This window comes from Anopheles arabiensis, chromosome 2 (genome assembly GCF_016920715.1).
Source record: "Anopheles arabiensis isolate DONGOLA chromosome 2, AaraD3, whole genome shotgun sequence".
NCBI lineage: Eukaryota > Metazoa > Arthropoda > Insecta > Diptera > Culicidae > Anopheles > Anopheles arabiensis.
In genome coordinates, this window is record NC_053517.1 from 42479783 (window position 1) to 42503975 (window position 24193).

General features: G+C 43.4%; 1 protein-coding gene across 3 annotated transcripts; it reads left to right on the plus strand.

Annotated features, from left to right (window-relative positions):
- Window positions 1-301: 301 nt before the first annotated feature.
- Window positions 302-23979, plus strand: LOC120908416 (influenza virus NS1A-binding protein-like). 3 transcript variants are annotated; one of them, XM_040319382.1, is made up of 9 exons: window positions 302-812; window positions 6163-6314; window positions 18997-19115; window positions 19273-19356; window positions 19433-19573; window positions 20138-20476; window positions 20566-20854; window positions 20961-21723; window positions 21860-23979. In XM_040319382.1, the coding sequence occupies exons 2-9, from the start codon at window positions 6284-6286 to the stop codon at window positions 22536-22538; spliced, it is 2445 nt and encodes an 814-aa protein (XP_040175316.1). In that variant the 5' UTR covers window positions 302-812; window positions 6163-6283; the 3' UTR covers window positions 22539-23979. The 3 variants fall into 3 exon arrangements, with proteins under 3 accessions (XP_040175316.1, XP_040175314.1, XP_040175315.1); XM_040319380.1 differs by lacking the exon at window positions 302-812 and adding an exon at window positions 4098-4899; XM_040319381.1 differs by lacking the exons at window positions 302-812; window positions 6163-6314 and adding an exon at window positions 11286-12488.
- The last annotated feature ends 214 nt before the right edge of the window (window positions 23980-24193 follow it).

A 24193-nucleotide genomic window follows, 5' to 3' on the forward strand; every position in this document is an offset into this window, starting at 1 on the left:
AAGCGTGTACACGTAGAACTTCAAACGTGTTTTGCTATTGCTACTGGTTTGAATGACCCAGGAGATCTTCCGGGTCCCACAATAAATTAGTTTTAAAATTCTTTGAAAATTTTAATGACTTGGTTCAATTTAATTGACATCGAAAAATGCATTCGAAAAAACACACATTTTATCCATTATTTTCACTGCGTCTTTAAAATTCCCCGTGTAAACGGTGAACCAATCGTGACGACGACCATTGGCAGTAGTGTGAAACGTACGATATGCTTTCTCCCTTTTCTGTACGTATTGTCTAGCACGGAGGGCCTACTTCTGTCTGGCACGTAGCCGCATGTATGCTCTCGTAAAACAACTCGAACACATACCGTGTGTACGTGCAAGCTGGAAAGAACGTCCGAGCATAGGCCTGGTCTAACAAAATCATTACCAGTGCTCATCATTGCAGGAGGGCTCGAGCAGGGAAGTCTTGAGGGAATTTGCATATCGTTGCACAGTACCTCGCTGCAGTTTGGTTTGTAAATTGTGAAGTGCACCATTTCGAGTTGAGTTTCTGTGGAGGCTGTGCAATTTTCCTGTACAGCAGAATTGTGCAAGTGTAGTACGTAGTTGCAAAATCACCGGCACCGTGTTTCGCGAGTTCCTGTGGCTGGCGGTCTTACTGACACCGCAAATTGGAGCATTTTTTTGCAACAGAATGGTGCTCATTTTGTGACGTCGCTAGAACCCATCATCCTTCCATGCGTTTGGCCGGATTATAAGGTGCCGCAGAGGATTAGAAACGTCCGTATCTTATCATCTTTGGCAACCAACAGGTAGGTTAAGTACCGGCTTGATTGTACCGATGCACTCTGTACGCAGGAAGTGGTAATGACCACGAAGTGGTTTTTGATAGGCTGACGAGGCAACGCGCAAGATGAAGCACATGCGTGTCATTATTGCGATTCAGCCATTTCTTCTACATCTTTCTGGACGGTGCTCGAGGTCGTTGGAGGCCGTTCGCGAGAGGAGGCGGTTTGCTTGCATGTCAATTTACCGTTTCCGTATAAGTGGTGGCTGCATGTGTGTTCGTGCTGGAATATGAAGCGTGTATGTGTGAGTGGGCAAAGATATTCAACCATCCAACGTAGTGCACGCAGCGCGTATCAAACACGCATCGCGTTTTGCACATTTTTTCAGCCAATCAGTCAATGCTCGTTGTTGTTCGCGTTGTGAACGGGCATGGACACTACATCATATATCTAACAAAGCTGATTGTATGTGTGTGTGTGTGTGAATGTGATGTAGAGCTGAAGGTAATTCGTCAACCTAGCTGGAACCGGCTGTATTTAACACGCGCACAGTGAAAGAAACTTCCGCGACCATACGAGGCCGGACAAGTTGCAACAAGAAATAATGGAGGCGAATCACACACCAAAGCAGATGAAACTGAACCTACCCTTTCCCTGGGAAGAACACGGACAAAGGTCTATATCGTTTCTATACACCCGCCTGATCATTCATTGGTCGAGAAGGTTCATCATCCGAATGAAAGAAGAAGAGTTGTCTAACTGCTCGCATTGTGCGGTTGGTTGGATGGATCAACTCTCACAACTTTCACTTTATTGCTAGCGTGATACAGATAGAGATATAGAGGACTTGAAAATTGTCCGTCTATTTTGGTGCCACATCGGAGCTAACATATCGCTGACATCGGCAGCTGGCAAACCGCGTTGGTACCTTGATACCGTGCAAATATGGGCACTTAGAGGTTCTGCAATGCACATGAATGCAATTTTGCAGATTCTTCAAAAATACGTCGAAGAGGATCTATTATTTCTCTCACTATTTTAAAGTCGATGAGCGATTTGATAAGTAATTAATTTTAACAATCTCCGTGCTCATTGCTAGCAATCTGTCAACCTGTCATCAGTCAAGCTTGTGCCAAGTTTTAAAACCCTCTGAAGCTTCTTACCATGAGAAAATGCGTTTCCGCTGGCAAGCCAAAGTGTGCCGGGAAGTATGTCAGCGGCTGACCTTTCTGTCAACCTGGTCCGTCCGGTACGTCCGGTCCGTCGCCGTCTGTCGTGATTTGTCCACACATTCCCCCTCTGCGGGCCAGACGGTCGCGTTCAATGACCTAATACAAGTGTGCTTGGTCATATTCTTTGATCGGTTCTTAATTTTTACAAATCTAGTTCTGGATATGAAGGATTCCGAATATTATTTTAAAATTTCACACACACACACTTCCTGTTATTTCTGTATTTCCACATATCTTCTGATTTCTTAGATACTCTATACCAGGGGTCTCCAAACTTTTCAATTCGCGGGCCGCATTGCTTCGTAAATAATGTTGTTGAGGGCCATTTTGACGTTTCTTTTGGTAATGAGAACGTTTAAATCTCGTTTTCATATGAAAATACTTAAAGAATATTTTAAAATTCTGCATTTTTCTTTTATGGTAACTTGATTTTGGTCTTGGTTTAGTAAAAATTAAAAATTTGATGAAAATTGTCAAACTTATATGATATTTACATTATCCTTTGCAATATCACCGCGGGCCGCATTATAGGCTCTCGAAGGCCGCATGCGGCCCGCGGGCCGTAGTTTGGAGACTCCTGCTCTATACAAACAGATATTTGTTTCGATGTATAATAATCTATTATGTAACATTTTTCATCCATTATTTATGACAAATAAGAAAAATCTCCGTATATAATTACCCCCTTAATAACTTTTTCGAAACAAAACAAAAATGGATATTCTGATAATTATACTATCAATGATAGTAAAACTTTCACTTTTAAATAGCTAGTTTTAGCACCAAAAACCATCGGTAGTAGACGCAATGTGATACGCGTCATTTCGCTAAGAAAAAAAGGCATAAAACGTTATTTTGAGTAGCTTTTAAATTTGCCATCATAACACCATTATTGGTAATCAGTGCTTCGTTACCATTAAATTTTGATAAAATGCCGCTGTAATAATCACCTGTTGACGCGTTGAAGGGTCCTCATCAGAAGATGCTCCAGCGTAACGGATGTCATTCACAGCCTGTCAATTATGATGAAAAAATATATCACTCTTCACAGAACTAACAACACAGCAATATAAAACTCTCTCGTGCTGAATTTGGCCCTGAGCTCATACTCTCTATTTTCCTCGCCTACGCAATGTAAGCGACTAAAATTCGTCAAAAAATATTCTTTTTTATTTGGTACCAATAAGGTGCATAAAAAACAAACGCCGATTTTCACTCAATAGTAGTGTGGGTGGAGATTTTATTTGTTATCTATAAAATGTATGCTCAATCGAGTTTGTTCATAGTGTGGGTTGCGAGACTAGGATTGGGAGAACCACGTTCATGAGAATCATTTCTCGCATACGACTCTCATTGCAACGGCAATGTTTTTTATTCATTCATCTCGTTGAGGCTGGCTCTTTGTTTGGTCTGGATGAAGCGGCTGACAAATCGATTGAATACAATAACAGTGAGGGAAATAGTTATTTTGTGTTCAATCGGAATAATCTATTACAATTAGATGCAATTGCAAATTGTGTGTTTGTTTTCAAATCTGCTGTTATGGAACTAAATTAAGAGCGTTATTATTAAAGCTGAGCAATATTATTTTATTAATGCCTTTTCATTGCATATTTTAAAGGATAAATGTGTAATGTTTCTCAAACAAAGCCTGGATATATTATTTAGTCAATTTTTGTAAACTTATATCGAATTATCGATTATCTGGCTTAGTATTTCGATTTGTATTGTATTTTTCACGTTTGCAGTAAATTCAGTAAATAATAAAATGTTCGTTAAATAAATACCCACCACCGTTAGAAATGTTCAAATTTGCTCGGCTGCTCTATCGTCGACTTCAGTTACACAACACTCTTCGCTCGGTTTTGAGTTGACCGTCCACATGAGAGCACGATTGCAGATTAGAAAGAGAAAGTCCGATCAAGCGCAAAACAGCAGCGAGAATGAAAGCAAACGATAAACATTGAGACGGATGAGGCGAACACAGCTTAGGAAAAACTCTCTACTGCTCTTTCGACACCGCCATAGAGCAGAAAAGTTACTCTCGCAAGGTACGACGGGGGTATTTTTCCTTCTTTGAGTCACATAATTTTTCTGCATCTTCCGGTGCTGTTGCCTCCGGTTTTTTTTTCGAATAAAGTTGATTGCATCGCGAGTGAAGACGTTCAATTTCGACCTCCCCGTATGTATATCCACTTTTGGCGATAGTCAGTTCTGTACAACTGTGTGCAACGTCAAAGCCACTCTCGCTACCCTGTACAGAGTGATTGTTGTTCGTCACTATCGATTGACGCCAAAAGAAGTGAAAATAAGGGAAGGTACATCGCGGCGGGTGTGCTTGTATGGTGGAGTCGCCTGGTAGTTTTCGGCCTGCTGCGACGTGCAAATAGTGATGGCGGCGCATGAATGAACACAAAGCGCACGTAGCACAAGTGAGAAACAAAACATAGGACCCAAGGAGAGTCGAGCCTCCGTACGCCATGATTCAGAAAATTGTACTCCATTGTGCCGAGTGCGTCGATGGTTTGTGTGGCGATGGAAAACACCCCCTCGTACCGTGCTAAACAGTGAGCTAATTCAAACAGTAAACACTACTACTACACCACTCACTCGCCACTGCTGCTGATGGTGATGAGCAAGAGCGCTTTGCGAGACTTTCAATATCACTGGAATTGCCTTCCTGAGGAGGTGTGGAGTGTTGGATTTCTTTCTCTTTACTTCATGAAACTGAACAAAATCGAACAAGTTCTTTGCGGTTAGTGGCGTTGTACAGTGTTTATCCTATTTGCTGCTGAATGCATTGCACGGCCGAGAAACAATCCTATTCAGCAGATTCTACATTCATCCATCATCTTTAAACTGTGCACCATGGATCCAAGGCAAGCCATAGTATAACGTCTTACTAAATCGCTATAATGTGTATTTGTGCGTGAATGTGATCGAACGTAAACCCGTACTGCAGAACGGTATTCTGCATAGAAGAAACTTACATCGATACCGATTCCGAACAATGGCGAGCACTGTCTGACCTGGTATTTCCCTTTTTGTGTCGAATCGTTGAAACACTGCACATCGGATGGAATTGATATGTCTATTGTGCACCAAATGATGATGCTCTGATCTATTTTTAGAGAGATTTTGCCGAGTGGAAAGTAGAAAATACGGCCAAAGTTGTAATACTGTAAGATAATTAAGAAAATAATTTAAAAAAATGAATAACAAAAAACTGAACTAAATGCACTAAAACAACAACAAAAAACCTTAAAAACGCGATGTTTACTACGCGAGGACTTGAATAAAATTTGTGTAGTAAAAATAATTGAAATTTGCATCTTTTGCTATAGAAAAGTATTTTCACTGTTGTTTTCTTCTATTACTTGAGTTGCGTTTGTGTGGCCTCTGCAGTTACCACACTCATGTTCAAGACGTTTTCCCGTAATGATGGTGACCCATATTTTTGTCCTTCGCTTGAAAAGAAACAACGCAAGCCTTACATTTGCATTGTAACGGAAATGCGTTTTTCCAGAGAAAAGCAACAACTTCGAGTTGTTTTAGTGTTATATTCAATGGAAATGATGTATATATTTTTAGAAAAAGTCTGTAATGTACTTTTCGGAATGACGAATGGCATGTTTGCCCTTTTCCAACACGGAAGGGAATAATAATAGAAGTAAATGCGGTTTTAAAAATAAATTACTTTTTATTGCAGTTCTTTGTACAAGTTTACGTGACCCTGTGTTTCATTCAGACGAAACTGACAAACTGGGGAATACATGTGGGGGAGTGCAAAAAATCTTTCTAATTTATATTTCCTGTAGGACATTTTATTTGTGATTTGCAAAAGAAACTGCGTCGTACCTAACGTTGTTTGACGGTAGCCACGTCATTAACACCGAGTGGAGTATTATACAATACGAAATCGTTTCAATCGAATCAGATGATCTATAGCTACCCAGGTACGTTTCGCTTCGTACAGGAATCGAAACGAGTTGAAAAAAAACAACTTACCAAGCGCTGTCTCGCTAAACAGTTCGTTATACATTATAGACTTCCTCGTTCCCTCCCGCACTCGTATGTGTTATGAATATCATTTGATTTATTTGTCCTATTTTTTCTTTCGCTCTTCCAATGTGCTCTTCCAGGGGTCAAGCTTTTAGCGCTTTCGAGCACTACAACCTGCTGACGCCATCTGTTCCATCGTCCGGTGCGGTACATTCGAGCAAACCAACGTCAATAAACGGAGTATCACCAATTTCCCGAAGGATGAGGCCACGCATTGAAAATTCCATCGGCGGTAAGTTATTTCAAGTTATATTTCTCCGTTGTACCGTATCTGTGTGGGATATCTATACATTTCTCAAAATCTGTGGTGATGATTCCTTTCATCTTGATCTTGCAGATTAAGTTGAATACAAACAACCTTCTAAAAGTTTGGAAACTTCCGTTTCCATTGCTTGAATGAATCGGAACCAAAAACCCATTCTATGTATGGATCGTTTACCTAAGAATAGAACGCATCACGTAATACTGATTTAATCAATGTGTTGCAAAAAATGACATTGTAATAACTGTAGCAACCCATCAATGAAAGTACAAGTTTCTTTTGGAGGTGTGTCAAGATCGTAACAATCTCTGACGTAATGTGTTCCTGGGGTACCACTTCCCTATACTGACCGAAGCTGAATAAACTTATGCTGAGCAGTTTTCGCTCTTGTTTCGTCAGCGGTGCTCTAGTGTATTACAACCGCTTCGGAAGAACGTAAAACCATTCCTCGCGTGAAATCTCGGAACAAATCGCCACTGCCTCCTGCCTCGTGCCTTCCTGGTGTTCTATTTGAAGCACTTGCATCCATCGAACGGCCACCCGTCGGACAGAACGCCACGCACACGCTCGCTAGCAGCTACAGTTGATCGTCTGATCGTACGTTCTTCGGACGTCGGAACGAATTACAATGCGGAGTAAAATAGTAAATTTAGAAAGGTGTATTGTCTCGAAAACCACGCGTCGAACGTGACTTAACGAGCAATAGTATTGTGGTATTTTTAGCAACACCACAAGTCCCTGTTCCCTTTCTTGGTGGTAACAATCGTTGTAGTATATTTTTGGTAGCACCGCCATACGGGTAGTACCTTTCTTGTGCATCATTTTGCGTTCGCTATTTTTTTTTTCTATGTGCCACAAAAGAATGACATACAAGTCATTGAATAGGTCGGGTAAAGCTGAAAAAGAAGCATGAAACTTCTTCGCATTCGTAATTTCGTCGTAGTCAGCAAGGGCCAGGTAGTGTAGAAGCGATGCGAGGAGCGGTGTCGCTGTCCTTGGTCGGTCAATCAAGCAGTTTGGAGATGTTTATTTACAGTTCCAATTGTCTTTGTGGATCGATAGTATGCGTCGAGTGGATGTTTTGTAGATGCGTGAATATTTCCATTATAAAAAGCAAGATTGTTTGGAAAAATGGCCTTCTACAACAAAACCGTATGTTGATCGATTTTCAAGGTTGCAATAAAACGATCATCGATAACAATGGTTTTGATCACATCTTAACTTTTAAAAACGGGTGTGCAAGATGTTGTTATATTTTATCCTTAGTAATTTTAAGCCGATCATTTGGCAGAGTCAGATCGTCATTGACAAAGGTCAAGTAGTTGAGAAGAGCATTTTTTGTCGGGGATTGTAGCAATGATCATGATATAAAACATTGCTTAATATCATTTACCCTCCGCGCGACGGCAACCTAGCAATCGTTGCCAGTTTTATCAATATGACACAGTTACCATGCACGGATGCTGAGTCGGTTTTTTCGGTAGAATTTACACGATCTTCTTACAGCGTGCTTAGTAGCAAAGATGAACGATCGTTGCCGTCGCACAGAGTCTACCAATTGCTCGTCCATTCATCATTTGGTTTTTTCCTCTCCTTTTTTCGTGCTGCGAGAGAAGAAGAGAAAAAATAAGTGACAGGAAAAGCAATAAAAGTTAAACAAATTAAGCATTCTGCTGAGGCACTCTAGATTGCGATGTGTTTCGAGGGCGGGGGACTTAACGCCAACGGTCAACAATGGGGTGACAACCGTCTCACCATTACGCGCACGATTTAACACGTTTACGTTAAAAGAATTTCACAGAGGAAACTAGGCAATGGAAGAAAACGACACAGCTGACCTAAGGAAAATACTTTGCCGATGATCTAGAATGGTCGATCGTGTGGCGTAAGTGATGTCGGGGCCACCACGTGGCTCTCCCGGTACGTAGAGAGTTCTGCGATTTTCCCCTTCAAGCCAGCCAATGTTTCCTCTGGTTGCGTGTCGCATGATCATCAACAAGCGATGAAGCGTGCAAATTTCTCGCTCAAGCCGCATGTGACTTCCCTGCCTACACACTAGTGACAACGTGATTTGGGACGAGAGGGACACCACACCCCCTGTTACCATGAGCAATGGGTGCGTGTAGCTTTCGTCCGTCGTGAAATTGCGATCGACTCTGCATTCATTATGAAACCGGGAAGGGATTTCGAAGGATTGCAATCCAATTACTACTGCTTGCCTGGAGGCATCGTAACGTTATCAGGTGATTTTTACCTTCTACCGGTGACTCATCATCACTGTACCACGTGTACTACAGCACTCTAATATGGCTGCTCAGCTGTGCTCAGCTTTATGTGGACAGAAAAAAAGACTAATATAGTTATTTTCTTCATATTTTCTTTCTGGTTTGAATGAAACTCTGATTTGTCAGGCATGCATATTATCGGTATTTTCAGTATCAGAAACCCGTAACATCTCTATGATTAGTCTGCAATGCTCTGTGACCTATTTATTATTCATGGAATTCGTATTTTTGCTATCTATTTCCATAGCTTATGTTTCTTGTGATGAAAATGAAGGTCAATCATTCTCCCCATTTCACGTTATATTTATAGTCCTCAGGAAAGAAATAAACATAATTTGGCCTTCACTAGTTTCGAATGATATAATAATTGTTATTAACGTTTCAGGTCAATGGGTTTGATTAGTTCGATAATTTGTAGCTACATTATATGGGAAAAAGTATATTAACGAACTGCATTGTGGTGTAGGTGTAACAGTGGGTTTGGTTTACTTTGCAAGCAAATCATATCTTCCAGACGGAAGCATCTTTTTGAAGTCTTGGACGATTGTTTCCCAATCCCAATTCATTGCATCCCAATCTTTCTATGCATTCACAATAACATTTTTGCGTGAGGGCCGCGTAATTTGCGTCATGATTACAGCAATCAGCAGCGTCGCCCTCGGCTTGTTGACGGCTATAACAGGACAGTTTCGCATTAGGTGATGGATGTCAAGAAAATGGCTGTTAGAAGATAGTATAAGGAAGGGGAATCGCGAAGTGTTGAATGTCTGATCTGTGTGTAAGTAAAGCGCGACTTACTAAGGAAATGTCGGGGTGGGGGTAGGTTGAAACTTTTAAAATGAATGTTCATTTGGTTTATTTTTATTACACACTTTTAGCATTGAAATTTGTGACGCTAGTTTTACGTTTATTTCTGTCGTATTGCGCGACACTCTGGTGTAGAATGTTTTTCATTGCAATTGAAATTTTATTTTCATTATATGGGGAAAGCGAATTTTAGGTAGACATCGGTATAATTTTTCGACATATATTCTTATAAACATATAAACTAGCAAACAAAAGCGTTCGACATACCTGATTCACAATACAGTTTTATCCAGTTTATTCCACATTGGGTTATGCGATGTGTAGTGCGAATCAAAGCCACACGCAACGTTCAATAAACAAACGGTGAGTGCTGATTTGCGTAAACTCGTAAATTGTATTAATTCACTGCGTGTTCCCAAATGTGTGATGCTTTTGAGGCAGGCATGCTAAATACGATATCTGCCATAGGTATCACACAGATAAGGCGTGTTCTTCCTAAGATCCCAAGGCACAGTTATGGCTTTTGTACTTCCTTCAAGCAAATAGGTGGTTCATTTTTATGCATTGTTTGATTCATGGTATAGGATGTCATGAAAACTTCAAATGTTATATTTAATATTTTTTCTTTTCTCGCAATCTAACTAAATAATGTAAATTGCGTGTTACATGATATGAAAGCTTGCGACGCTGATCCATATACCAGTCTGTTTAGCTACTGTTGAGTTTGCCTTAATTAAGTTAGTCTTAAACAGTTTCAGTGGTTAACGAAATCCGATTGCAGTATTCACATGACTCTAACCGGTGTTTTAAACCACGCTGAACACAGCTCAGTGCATGGAAAGTTGTGTTTGGAAAAGCGTTTAATAATTATAACACGAACATCATTGATGAACAACTTGAACAAGGAAACGCTAATGCCCATATACCTTAATGAGGTTGCAAAAGCTATTTGGTTAGTTTAATAACAAGCTTGAACAACATATTGCAGTATATTGATGAATGATCAATGATGACGTTGATGATGATGGATATGCAACACAGTAACGTGGTTGCATTTAACTAAACCGCCAGCCGCGCTCGATTGCATACATTTCTGGAGGGAACAGAAGAGAAACTCTTTTAGGAACTACTAGTATCAACATCACGACGCAATTCAACAAACTTTAGAGGTTAACAGCTTGACAGCCTTTCCTTCGGTTCTAAGGATGTTGGAAACCTTGGAGCTGAAGCGGCGGGGCGCTGTTGATGCTATTTGTAGGTCTAGTTGACGTTCGCATGTTCTTGACCTCCCTCAAGCACTCACGGCAAGTGTGGGTGGGATTAGGGACAATGCCACTGGTGCTATGTGGGAGGACAAGCATTGTCGATAGTGTCCGCGTACCCGGTCACTAGAATTGCTTTCGCTTACGGGAAGGGTGTGCACTACACTCGGAAAAGTGTACTACGTACGTAGCCGTCTATTTGGTCGTGACGGAAGACATTTCACCGGCCCGAATACGCCATTTGTAAACGGCATGTAAGCAACAGCTGTTGTGTGGGTGTAGGTAGTGCAAAAGGATGATAAACACACATACAACAGATAGCAGTGAGCGGACTACTACCCCAATACCACCGTATCGACACGCTATCGATGGCGCTCAGGAGAGGGAAAGCGGCAGCACGTGCCCTCCAAAATGGCAGTAAATACATGCAACAGACAACACAGACAGCCGCGCGCTCGTTGTGAGTGTGGGGGAGTTTTTTTTTCATTTTTGCAAGATAACCAGTACCAGAGACGTTGGTCCGTCCCTTGCGCATAGGTCGATGGACAGGTTTCCCGCTGCGTCAGTGCAAGGTGGCCTCCACAACGATCGAAACCTGAACCAGAAGAGTGTTGTTGTCAGTCGATTGGTAGTAGTCGGCGGGACAGCACTTGTCTCTCACGTTGGTTCGGTCTGTGCGAGACTAGTAGGTCCTCTAAGCCAAGCTGCCCAGTTCTTCGCCTTCGTTGGCATTGGAGGTCCTTAGGGAGGTTTGCAAAGAGCACCACCACCTGGCTCCGGCCTGGTGTGTGCACGAGCGGCTAGAAGCCGTAGTAACGATACTGGGCGGTGGACAGTTATCTTTGGTTCGAAACTTCCGGAAGCTTCTTGCAGAGCTCGCAAAGGTATATTTTGAGTGTGCTGCCGTGGTGTGTGATGTGTCTGCGCCAGTGAATATTTTTCCATTGCGAAACTGTGTCAAAAATAGGTGAGCCTGACAGACAGACTTACACACGAAAGCGATCGAAAAGTGTACAAAAAGAAGACAACATTCGTACTGATTTGGTGTCACTGTTTTCACCAGCTTTCCGGTGCACATGAACGAAGCAGACCGGTGTTTAAAAAGATGTACCATTCGGTTCGAATTTGCTAAAACGGCCATTCTGCTTGACGGTAGTCTACGTCGTCGGTGATCCTGAAAGTGGAACGTAGTGCTGAAATTCGGCACACGGCCATCAGCAGGAGCGGTGATGGATGTTCGTTCTTTGCCTGCGAATAGCTGCATCGCAAACGGTACTAAACCATTTTTCGCGAAAAAGTTGTAGCCGCAGTCGCCGGCTGCCATGAATATGCTAGCTCCAATTACACGGTGAGCTTCCGTTTGGCCGATTGCCGAGCAAACCGGGGTAGCCCAACGTGGATCCGTATTGGCTGGATACGCGGTCGTAAAGTGGATGCTGCACCGCGCCTTGTAAATGTGTGCTTTAAAATAAAAAAGGCCGTGCCTTATCTGTGATCTGTGATAGTGCAAAACGGGGACTGGAAAAGATTGCCCTGGGTAAACCATCGAACCGTTTGGTACCTAGTGAGTGAGTGTATGTGTGATATTAGTGTTTACTTCCGTCCTTGTCTCCACTCGGCGACCATCACGACTATCCCGAACCCGGTAAAACCGGCTGACGTGTGCAGAGCGTGACCTGACGAACACAGCAATTAAAAATAAGTTCCTCAACCTTTGTCTCGTCGAAACGATATTGCGGTGCTAACGAAAATGACGAGAAAAAATATTATAAAGTTTTCATACGACAGTGGTAAGTAACCAATGTTTTATGAGAGGCTACATGCTGTAGGGCAAGCAAGTAATTTGTATTTGTGTGGTTAGTTGTAAGAATGAGTCGCGAGAAGTCAATCAGTCTTTGTGTATGACTCTTTGGCTGCGAACTCTAGTCCAAGTAACACTTTTGTCAGTGATCTTGCATCAGATAGTATTTTGAGTGACGTGCGAAGAGGGCTATTAAAATAACTGAAGGGCGAGAGAAACTATCTTCATCACGAAGGACGAACAATTAGCCCTAATTGCATTAAGGGACGATGGTATGTGTGTATTATTTTTTTCCATTCTGGAATTACTTACCATTCGTCTAGTCTACCGATTGACGTCAGGACACATCGACGACCTATGGGAGATCGTCTATAGAGAACTAGTTGAAGAGAATATTTTCAACACGTTCAAAATAAAATGCAAATACCCCAACAACACTAACACACATGATCGTTTCAGTCCGAGCCAAGATGCAAATTCTTGCTCGAGGGCCAGCTCAAAATTGGAAGAATTTCAGCCAACCATGGTGGGTTTATTTGTAAACAATTTCAAGATCTTCGGCGCCCGCAGCAGTGCTGAGAGGGGCAAAAGAAACCGTTCCAAAAATCCAGACCATCTTTGCCGTCAGATGATAGGGAAATTGCGTTGTTTTCTGTCAGCTCATTAGCAGCAAGTTCAGCAAAACGTGCAATTCGTATGAACTTCCAACTTCAAACTCTAATTTCTCATATTTGTAAATGACATTTTTTCAGCGACGCGTGTACGCTCAACAAGCGACAATAGGTATTATTATTTCATTATCCCGGATCGCCCCGCGGTCGCATGTAAGACGCGTTGGCACCAAAACGCCTTTTCCTTTCCTTATTGGATCTTACGGACAAGTGTTTGCGCGAAGTGACTGGTAATTGTGCATATTTATGACTGCCTGCACTGATTACGTCGCATTCGTAAGACAAGCAATTCTTATTAGGAGCAGGAGGCGGGAGTTTCTGTACACATATATGCATTTTTTACGACCACTAATGGCCACCCTGGGGAACGGCCGTTTATAACTAATAGCAGGTGAAAGATGATTGCTGAGAAAGCAAAGCGAAAAACTGCACTCCTATCTTGGCTAATGCATTGCACAATGGTTTGTCATCGCTTTTGCCACACGGATGAAATGAAATATCCCATTTTGATCCGTGTGCTGTAGCGTGTTTTGTTTATTTTTCTGATCCCCCTTTTTCGGTCTCTGTCTTGAGACCGTTGATCATGTATCGGGCATGAACGAAGTCTCATTTCGCTAAACACAGCCACGTGCCAAAGAAGCCAATGTTTATAATTAACGTATCGGATTTTATTTTTAGTTTACTATCATCGTTCTGCTATCGTATACAAACAATCGACCACACCGAACGGTTTAATTACATTCCATATAAGTGCTGACTGAGGTGGACTGTTTTGTTTGCCTGTGGCAGAATATTTTATTGAACCACATCCGTTGATTCAATTTTGTATTAACCATATTGTTATGTTTGAAGTGTTTTATCGTTTGATTTTTCAGTTGAGGTGATTTTTTAAATATTCATTGTACGTAAAAAAGCTATTAAAAATGTGCTTAGTGGTATACATTCGTCTCTTATTTGCTAAATAATGTTAATAATGATAATTTCCATTTCCCTTGTTGCTGTTTAATTGTAGTTCTTTTTTAATGAGACTACTATCCCTTTCCCTATTTTTGCTCTATTTTGCTATTTAATTATGCATTTCTCGGCAATCGGCAAATCAGCTTGTTTAGAATGTTCTAAATTTGATGTGAATTGTGTGCGATATGGCGGAACTGCTGTGTTCTTGAGTGCTGTGTAATATATTTATATAATTATATATCGAGTGCTATTTGTTGTGAGTATATGTATGAGTATATTGAGTATTTCTATTTGAATGTTTATTTCTCTTAATTAAAAAAGATTTTAGCATTGTTTCTGGAATCAGAACATTCAGAACCCCTTTTTCTAAGGTTCTGCCAGCCTGAACCACTGGCTTGGCACTGGTGGGCTTAGCTTTCAGTGACATATTGATTACCCATAGCGGGATAGTCAGTTCCATGTATGGGGGCACAGTCGATTCGGGGCTAGAACGCATGACGGGCATGCTGTGAAGTCGTACGAGTTGCCGACTGTACCAAAAGACCGGTTAAATAGTAAGTTTCTCTAATAATTTAGTGCTTGTTTATTTAACTAGTACAACAATCAAACTTTTTATTTATTATTAGACTAGTTGATTAAAACGATTTCAGGTTGCACACTTATCAGCAAACTATAGATATTTAGCTGTGTAATGCCAAGTTATCTGCGCAACTGGCCACTCCTTGCTAAACAAAACGGTCTATGCGAGGCTTGAACCCACAACGGGAATGTTGTTAAGTCGAGCGCGTTGATGATTGCACCACGTGACCGCGCAACTATTTGTAATACTTTTTACTGTAACTGCACAAAGAGGCAGCTGGCAATTTGTTTCCTAAATGAGGTTGCATTTGTACGGAATTGCACAAACAATCTGGCATGTTTCCTAAATGTTTTCGTATTGATAATGTAAAGTTTTGAGTTTTCTGTGGGGCAGGAACCGAAAATGAACCGAAAATAATACAATACAACTTATCATTCAGATCCATGCACTGGGATACTATAACAATATTAATGAAAAGCGTAACGGCCAAAAAATATTCATGCTGTGCAAATGGGCCAACATCGCTTCAACTGGGGACACAGCGTTGATTTGAAATTTAAGTGTGGGACCTTCTTTGCACATAATTAAAGGAAAGGAAAAACACATCATACGCAAGCAACCGCAGGCATACAAAACGCCGACGTGAATCTTATGTCATTAGGCAATCTTCCAAATGCTCGATCGGAGATCATATGGACACATACCAATGTTTTTTTGACACGATTTGGATGCAAAGAGCCGAGAAAAAGCATGTCAAAACGCGAATGAATATTAAATAAAAATATCATACATCTCTGCAGCGGGAAACACCCGACAGACTTTGTACCGTTGGCACAAGCGTCACTACCACTATTCAGTGTCCGTTTTTTTGCACCCGACAGCAGCTGCCGCGGGGTGCATGTTTTCCGGCTCGATTGATGCAGTTGGTGGCATGCAGCGGCATGCAGTTTCTCGCAGTCATTTTACCGCACGACCCGCTGATTCAGATCGCAGATCGCCACATGCGGGTCAACGACCGTGTGTAAACACGTGTGCCAACGTAAAATCGAGGAAAAAAAATCGAAAGAGATTACCAAATGCAAATCTCATTTCACGGTTGCCGAATGCAAGGAAAAGAAATGTCTTGTAATTAACGCAGTTGCTGAATTGCTGAAGAATTGGATCTGCTGCATTTGGCATCAGACTCTCGGTGATATTAGTGGCACGCGACGTCACCTAGCATGTTGAGCAGAGTTAATTTTAGCATCGTTAACTGTGCAGTGCCTCACCAGGATGAAGTGAAAGTAATAGCCGTCGCCATCCGACGGTTTGGTTTTTTGGCGTGGAATTGCGGAAGTGTTTTATTTGCCAACCGGCCAACAAGGCTGTCTGTAAATGGAGCGTGCGAGGCACAACCCCCTTGGCGTAAACAATGTTCTAAATTGCTATCATATCAAATTTAGCTGATAGGACGCGTAGAGTAGTGATGGTAGAAGGAGCAGGCCGAGGATACTACAGCTTTTTGATAAGCATTTAACGATGTAGTATAACATGTATTTATTGCTTTCGCGAATCACACCACTGTTTGATGATGGTTATGGACAATGAAATAGGCTGCTCACTGTCTAATTGCGTCAAATTACGCTGACCTTCTTTTCAATCAGCAATGATCAGCGACAAAGTGGGAACGTGACTTTCTTGTGGCTCTTGCCGTCGCTGCGATCCCAATAATTGGCGCTATCTCTTATTGCTCTGTATCAGGGTGTTTGTTGGATGGGAAGGAGAGAGGTGTTGTATTACGATGACGTTTGGCAAAAGCTTCCTGATAGTGTCTGGTATCTTTCAATTGTCATCTTAAACACCCAGCGTTCTAATAAACTGCTTAAATATGTATGGCTAATTTCTATTGTTCGATGCTGATTATGCGATCGTTAAGATTATGAATAATGGTGACGGCAATTTTATTATACAACAAAATTGATTGCAGGTTTACGATGGAGACATTGCAAAGCGATTTTTTATACCGAGAACTTATATTGATTAGTTTCGTGATCTATGTTTGGCATTCTCACTTTTGGTTTGGCTTCCATTTCAAATTCGCTTAGTAAACGTTTATTGATTTTAGCATAAATGAAAAATAATAAAATCGTAATGAAATTAGCGTAATGCAATTGGGTAATGAAATGTGGGACGTTGAAGTCGGAAAGAAAGTGACATCTTTACGTAAAATACGTTGTCAATAGGCATATCCAACAAGGTTTTTTTTAATTATATGCACCGTTATCACGCGACCACCGGGTACCGGGGCGTGTATCAAAGTACAATCTACTTAATGTCGTTTGTACAGTGAAAATCCCGTGCAACGGTACGGAAATTGTTTGATGCGCAAAAAGTACGCCTGGAAGATTCGCAACTTTTGTTTTGTTGTTGTTTTTGTTGCCAATTTCCTCCCCTTTGGGGCACTGCAGCCGGTTTCCTCCGGTTAAAATACTGTTTAATCGATAGGCTTCCCTCGGCGAGGTTTCCTGTTGCAACACACACAGGCCCTTCGTAAACAAGGGCCGTGGTGTGCTTTTTATCAATAGCCTTCCAATTTTATACCTCACGCCCTTCCTCTTCATCAGCGTTCTCGATCGCCTGATCAACAACCTGGGAGCGAAGAAGTTATCTAATCGAGGTTTTTGGACCAAAATAAACTTCCGTTCAGGGCCACTGCAATATCTCAGATACTGACGGTAAGCTTCCAGTGCACTTGTCACCACATCACTGTGTAAACAAAAATGCAAACTTAATCATCATAATGTCGGCCTAATTGGCCTAAGTTTTCAATGACTTCAAAAATGATGGTAAAGACTAAACTTGTTCAAGCTGCACAATGCCCCGTATCCAGTTGAATCTAAACGTACGTACTACGCAGTTGTTTTGTGCAGATGGTAGTAGCATCAACGATTTTCAGCCTTAACTCACCTGTCGTCTTAGTTACCACTCTGTTTATGTTACCGGTTGTTCCTCCGAAACCCCTGTCGTCGCCGTTCGTTTGCTTCGTTGCAAAAACTACGGACTGTAAACAAACAATGTAAGGTTGTTGTTGTTTTTTTTAATACGAGTTCCGTGCGTTTGGTTTTACCTTGGAACTCTACTCGCCTTTGCCTCCTCCGGTACTACAGATTTTTGTTTTGGCACACAAATTTACCGTGCTGATGCTTGTACATTTTGCTGACGTCGAGTTGCCGGTCTTTTAACCCGTTCCTATCCGCCCACCGTTGCTGTTGCTTCATGACAATTCATGATTTTGTCGATGATGGTAAAAACACCGATATTCGAGGTCAACTGTCATGCCGCGTGACAGCCACTGTTGTCGCCAGGCCAGAGTAGTATTTGCGTCTTCTGCGTAATAGTCCTCTACAACTATTTAACTTTTGCTACCAATTAGCCACCAGATATTTGGCGAAATTGAATAGTTGAATGAAACCCATAGAAAAAATAAATCGTAAAACGGGTTTGTTTAGATAAAATAATTAAAAAGCATTATAATTGTAAACACGTGCCAGTACTACTGTTTGGCTTTGCCACGTGCTCGTCCATGTGGACTTAAGTGTGGTGTCTACCGTCACCGCGGGACAGTAAAGCAAAAGTAAGCATGTGTAATTGCACGAGTCATCAACCGATGCACACACATGTTCGCGAAACAGGGAGGTGCATTTGACCAGTGCATGGTTTAAAGAAGCAATAACAAAAAATCCCCTATGATATGTGCATCGCGTGATTCGTATAAATCTTAAGGCTGCTTGCCGCGTGGTTATTGTGCGTCTGTTTGGGTGTGTACGGGCGAGGGACCAACCACATTACTCATGTAACAGATAAAAGCACGTTATCTTTTCACTGACGTACGTTTCTATTTGACCGGCACTGGGTGTTTTTGTTCAGTGTTGTGGTATCGCCCCGTCGGCGTGCTAAATTATCCGCAATGATAACGAAACAACAAACAGTGTTAACGGAGATAGCGGGGAATAGACTGTCTTAGGTCTTCCTGGTCTGTGTTAAGCGTGGATTTACATATGAGGGATTTTAAAGGCTGGACCTGTCTCCAAAGTCCACAGCTGCTGTATCTTGCCAAGATTTAACACTGGGATATGTTGTTGAAGGATATTGCGTAAGCGTGAGTCAACAAGTGTTCGCCATTGTGAATGCAACAAGAAGGAATTAATGTAGAATTGATGTAAACGCATTTAAGCTTTCACCTGTGTCATACTTTTCCAATGTCAAGAAACTCGGCACTGAAACATTCGACTTCTATTTTCCATTTCCAGACGATGCCATGGAGAGCTGCGGCTATCTGAAGTTCACGGACGACAACATGAAGTCAAGCTTCCTGCAGAGTCTCAGTACGATGCGGAAAAACCGGCTCTTCTGCGACGTGGTATTACTGGTAATTACTCTTTTGTACATGCTATGATTTATAGCGGACAAAAACGATAGGAGTATTACTCCTCAACCGATCCATAGATCTATAACTCGGGCCAAGCTTCGGATTGTTTTCGGATAAGCTAAAGTGATAATGCCACTCATTTCGGTCGTCATTTCAGGTGGAAAATACGGAAATCCATGCGCATCGGAATGTGCTTGCTTGTGTTTCGCCGCAGCTGATGGACCTGTTCAGCACGGATGCGGTAATGCCCTCGGCGACTCGGCTGAAGAAGTACGCACATCATGAACTAATTGGTTATCCGTTCGTCTTTTCCGCAGGGCACACTGAACGGTGGGCCTACCGCAGCCAGTGACGCTAAGCTGCCCTGCTATCGGCTGAACGGGCAGATCACGAAGCACGGCCTGATGTATCTGGTCGAGTATGCCTACACCGGATCATTGGAAGTGCCCGATGAGATGGTGAGTGCTAGTATGCGTTCGCATCTAAGACAGGCCCGCAGATTGTTTCCGTCCCCAAGCGGCTAGAGCTCGATTTAGTAAAGCATATACCGTACCGAAGTACGAACAGAGCAGTAAAAAGCACACGCCCTTCTATGCGTGTTTTGTTGTGTGGTTATGGCTATGTAGCACCAAAGCCTAGAATAGTTTGCCGTTCAATGGGAATCTGTCACTGATAGTGGCCACCATCGGCAGGTTCGCGTTGTGCCCGCTGGAACTGAAATAGCCGCAACGGGTAGAATGAGCCGATGGTGGTGACACTGCACAGCTCGACGACTCGCCATTGCTCCACACGCCCGCGGCTTCTCTGGTCGGGCTTGGAGAGACGGCAAACGGAAACAACGGCACGTGCACACACACACACACACATACTCTTCCCATCCCAATTTTCCCGCCTTCCTTCGGCGGTCCTCAAAAACATACACGCACACAGACGCGTGCCGCGTGGGGCGCACGATAGAGCCTGCTAGGAAGGCGAAAACCCGTGAAAGACACATGGCACTGTTACGACAAAACATTTTCTAGATCCGCGATGTCTATCTCGCTGCCTGGCAGCTGAAGATCGATAGTGTGGTGAAGGAGTGCGCCCGCCATCTTGTGAGCGAGCTGGAGCCGGACATTTGCATCGAGACGCGTTCGCTGCCCGGTATCGAGCGGAACCGACGCTTCGTGCAGGAGGTGGACGCGTACATCGCGAAAAACTTCCATCTCGTCTCGGAGACGGCCGGGTTTCTGCAGCTGCCATGCGTGCTGATCGAGGTGCTGTATCAAACGCGCCAAGAGATGTCGCTGGTGGCGGAATGCTCTTTGGGCCGGCTCGTTATCGACTGGATTCGGCGACAGATGACCAACGAGGATGTATCGGTGAGTAAGGACCGGAAGCTACCGGCTAAGGGAGGACGTGTGGTACAGGGATGTATAGCATGTTTGTATGTATGCTGCTCTCCTTACAGGTTTCCTCGCTGCTAGAACGCTCGCACATGCTCTACTTGGCACTGGATAATTCACTGCAAGACTGTGCAGATCTGCCACCGGGACAAGAATCGGAGAGCGATTTGGTGCAGGACTATAAGCGGCTAGTGCTGAAATGCCCGAGCAATAAGAAGCATCGCAAAGCGTTGAAAACACCTGGCAGGCCTCGCATGATACTGTACAGCCGTGACATCGGTGACCGTAGTGATGCCGCGGATGCTGCCGCCACGGAGATGGATTGGAGTTTGGTTGGCTGCAGCAAGCTTTCCGGTAAGCTTGGCTTTCCCGTATCGTGTGCACCATAGATGTGGTTCATATCAAAGACACATTGTAGTTGTACTGAATGCTGTTGTCTTTTTTTATCCATTCACTGCAGACCATTCGTATGTTGCGCTTGTTACGCTGAACGGCAACCTGGCGCGTTTATCCATTCAGCTGCGCCTGAACATACCTACGACACCGTCCCCGATCAACACGCCGGATGTGATGAGCACCAGTGTCAGCAGGGATGAAGATCTGGACGAATGCCAGCAGCCGGAACTGTTTTGCGAGGTCGCTACCATGTCCGGCGCCAAGTGCGGTCTCGGTGTAGCCGAGCTTGAGGGCAAGCTGCTCGTCTGCGGCGGCTACGATCGGGCCGAGTGTCTCCGATCGGTAGAATCCTACTGTCCCGAGACGAACAGCTGGACACAGCAGTCGAATATGGGTGAGGCACGCGGACGCGTCCAGATAGCGGTTATCGAGGGAACGGTTTACGCCGTCGGTGGCTGTAATGGCACGACCGAGCTGGATTCCGTCGAGTATCTCTCCAAGGCGGATCGAAAGTGGAAGAAGATGTGCAAACTACCTCTCGCTCGAAGCAATGCAGGCGTGTGTGCGTTGAATGGCAAGATCTACTGCATCGGTGGATGGAATGGACAGAGCGGCATCAAACAGTGTGACGTGCTGAAGCCGGAAGAGAATCGCTGGTTCTCGATTGCGCCACTCAACACCGGCCGCTATCAGGCTGGTGTGACGGCATACGGCGGCAAGCTGTGGGTCGTTGGCGGAAGCGATGCGTGGAACTGTATCGGCTCGGTGGAGGTGTACGATGTGGAAGCAAACCAGTGGACTCTTGGACCATCGCTCTTGACGCCGAGGTATGACAAGTGGAATGTTTTGATGTGCTCTGAACTTGCATTACTAATCTTTACATTTTTCTATTCTCTCTCTCTCTCTTTCTCTCTCTCTCTCTCTCTCTCTCTCTCTTTCGCTCCCACAATTGCCGTATTCCAGGCGCGGTTGTGGCCTGGCCGAGTACAACGGGAAGCTGTACGCCGTTGGAGGTAGTGATGGCTCACACTCACTGAACACGACCGAGTGTTACGATGAGGAAAGCAAATGTTGGATTGCCGGACCGAACCTTACATCGCCCCGCTCGAACGTTTCGGTAGCGGTGGTTCAGAACCGTCTGTACGCGATCGGTGGCTTCTCGGGTAAGACGTTCCTCAGCACGGTCGAATATCTTGACGCTGCGACGAACGAGTGGACCACATTCGTGCCACAAACGAGCGCCAACATTGATTCGCTGCTCGAGAACTCGCTACGGGCGGCTCTGCAGAACGTGCGATCCTCTTCGTCCACCTCGTCGTCGCCGGACCATCTGAGCGGCAATGGAGGTGCGAACGAGAACACTTTCAAACCGATCCACACCGCGCTCAATAACGAGTACAACCGGCAACAGCATTCGCCAAAGGCAACGGCTGCCGGAAAGCAGGACATTCTCTTCGCTTCGGCACAGAACAGTGCCAAAACGGCACTGCTGGAAGACGAGCAGGACGACCATGACACCGGGGACCTGAGTAAAACTACGAACGCGACCAAGACAGCGCAGGAGAACAGTATTAGCCTGCTGCAGCAGCTGGCGGCCAACAAGTGTACGGAAATTGCGACCGCCGGCAATCATTCCAGCTAACTGACGCTGGCAACCGCCGGTGGTTTGGCTGCGATTCCGATTGACACGGCCAATGCCGCCACAGCACACCCATCCGTTATCGAATGCGATGACGGCGAGGAGGTGGACTAAGCAGGGAAAGCTGTCTGCACCCATACATTTCCAGATTAATGTTTTGCACACTCGGCAACGGTCCTTTCTTATTGGCTATTTTTCTACACGATAATGTGGCGATGTTTGTAAAGAAAATCTTATTGGAAATATCCAACTGGAAATCTACTACTTGAGGCTGCTATGAGCCCACGATAGACGAAAAGGTGACGTAAGAGGCAAAGTAAGTGATGATGACTTTTTTTTTAAATGGCGACAAAAAGAGCTAACAGGCGATGATTAAAAGCTAAATATTAAATTTACTAGCCAGTAAGTGACTGTCGTTGAAATTTTGCTCCTCAATGGCATACTTTCCAAATGGCGCAGTCCTGTCAGCGGAATGGAAAGTCGGACGGACGCCCATACTAAATAGCTTATAAGCAAGGATAGATCAAGAATAAGTACGATCAATAACTGATTTGCTGCTTGTTGACAGGCACGAACATTCATGTTGTCATGGTTTTCGCGTCTGCTTCGTGTGCTATAACGTGCTTGTTTTTGGTTTGTTCCGTAATGTAAACGATCGTGGATGAAATTTTAAGAATCTGTCCTAACGGTAGTAATGTAAAGGTGATTCAATTTGCCTACCTTGCCTTCGCACCAATCCCGTTTAAAAAAAGATGAACCCAAGATGCAATGCAATGTGTCATGATTTCGCAAGTTGTGAGCCATTCGTTTGCCGCTTTACACCCTACAGAAGAACACTAGCCGGTAGATTAGTCTTTCGATGCACGATGCGATTATGTGCCACGATTGATTTTTTGCCACATGCATGAAGACATGCAGACATCGTATTAAGGTTAAACACTGATTGAGCTACATCGCGATGAACGCAATTACCGTGCACTGAACTTGCGTTTTGAACTTTGCACAGCCCCCTAAATGCGCATTCCTCTGGTTTATTGAGTAACATTCATCGAACCGCATTACTGTCGAATGTGACGGGAGACACAATGCGTCAGCATAGGGTCATTCTAACCTATCGGTATAACTGCATGACACAGCATGTAGGGTCATAATCATCACTGGTTAGGGTGAAAGGGAATAGCGCAGGTCCATTTTGTATAACGGATAGAAGCACAGGAGTTGTACGATCACATCAATCCATTACACTATGACAGATGCGTATAGACTGGGTATTGTTTCAGACAAAAAGTGGCACTATTGAACAGAAGGCATGGTCTGTCCACAGTTGATGGTGTTAAGTTTCACGCAACTCTATACCTTAAATAATGTAGCTACATAAAAACTGAAAAAAATCTTTAGATACTGTAAGTTCTACAACAAAAATATGACTTTTTTTCTAAAGCAATTATTGAATGCACGGAATATTATTCGTATATCACTTTTTATCGGTACGCCGATTATTTCGCATTGAGAAAATACTCCCGCTAATGGAGACTTTTTGTGCACGTAAGTATGCAAAGTGTAGTATGTAGTGTAGATTATTACTTACATACTTATCCAGCGCTACAATCATATTTAAAATATAAGAAATATTACGAACAGAGAGAAGTGTGGTATAA

Bases quoted from the DNA above. Each gene is read 5' to 3' on its own strand.
- LOC120908416 (XM_040319380.1), top strand. The intron at 6,315-18,996 runs GTAAGTTATTTC...TTCCATTTCCAG, and splicing joins CATTGAAAATTCCATCGGCG to ACGATGCCATGGAGAGCTGC. The intron at 19,574-20,137 runs GTGAGTGCTAGT...AACATTTTCTAG, and splicing joins TGGAAGTGCCCGATGAGATG to ATCCGCGATGTCTATCTCGC.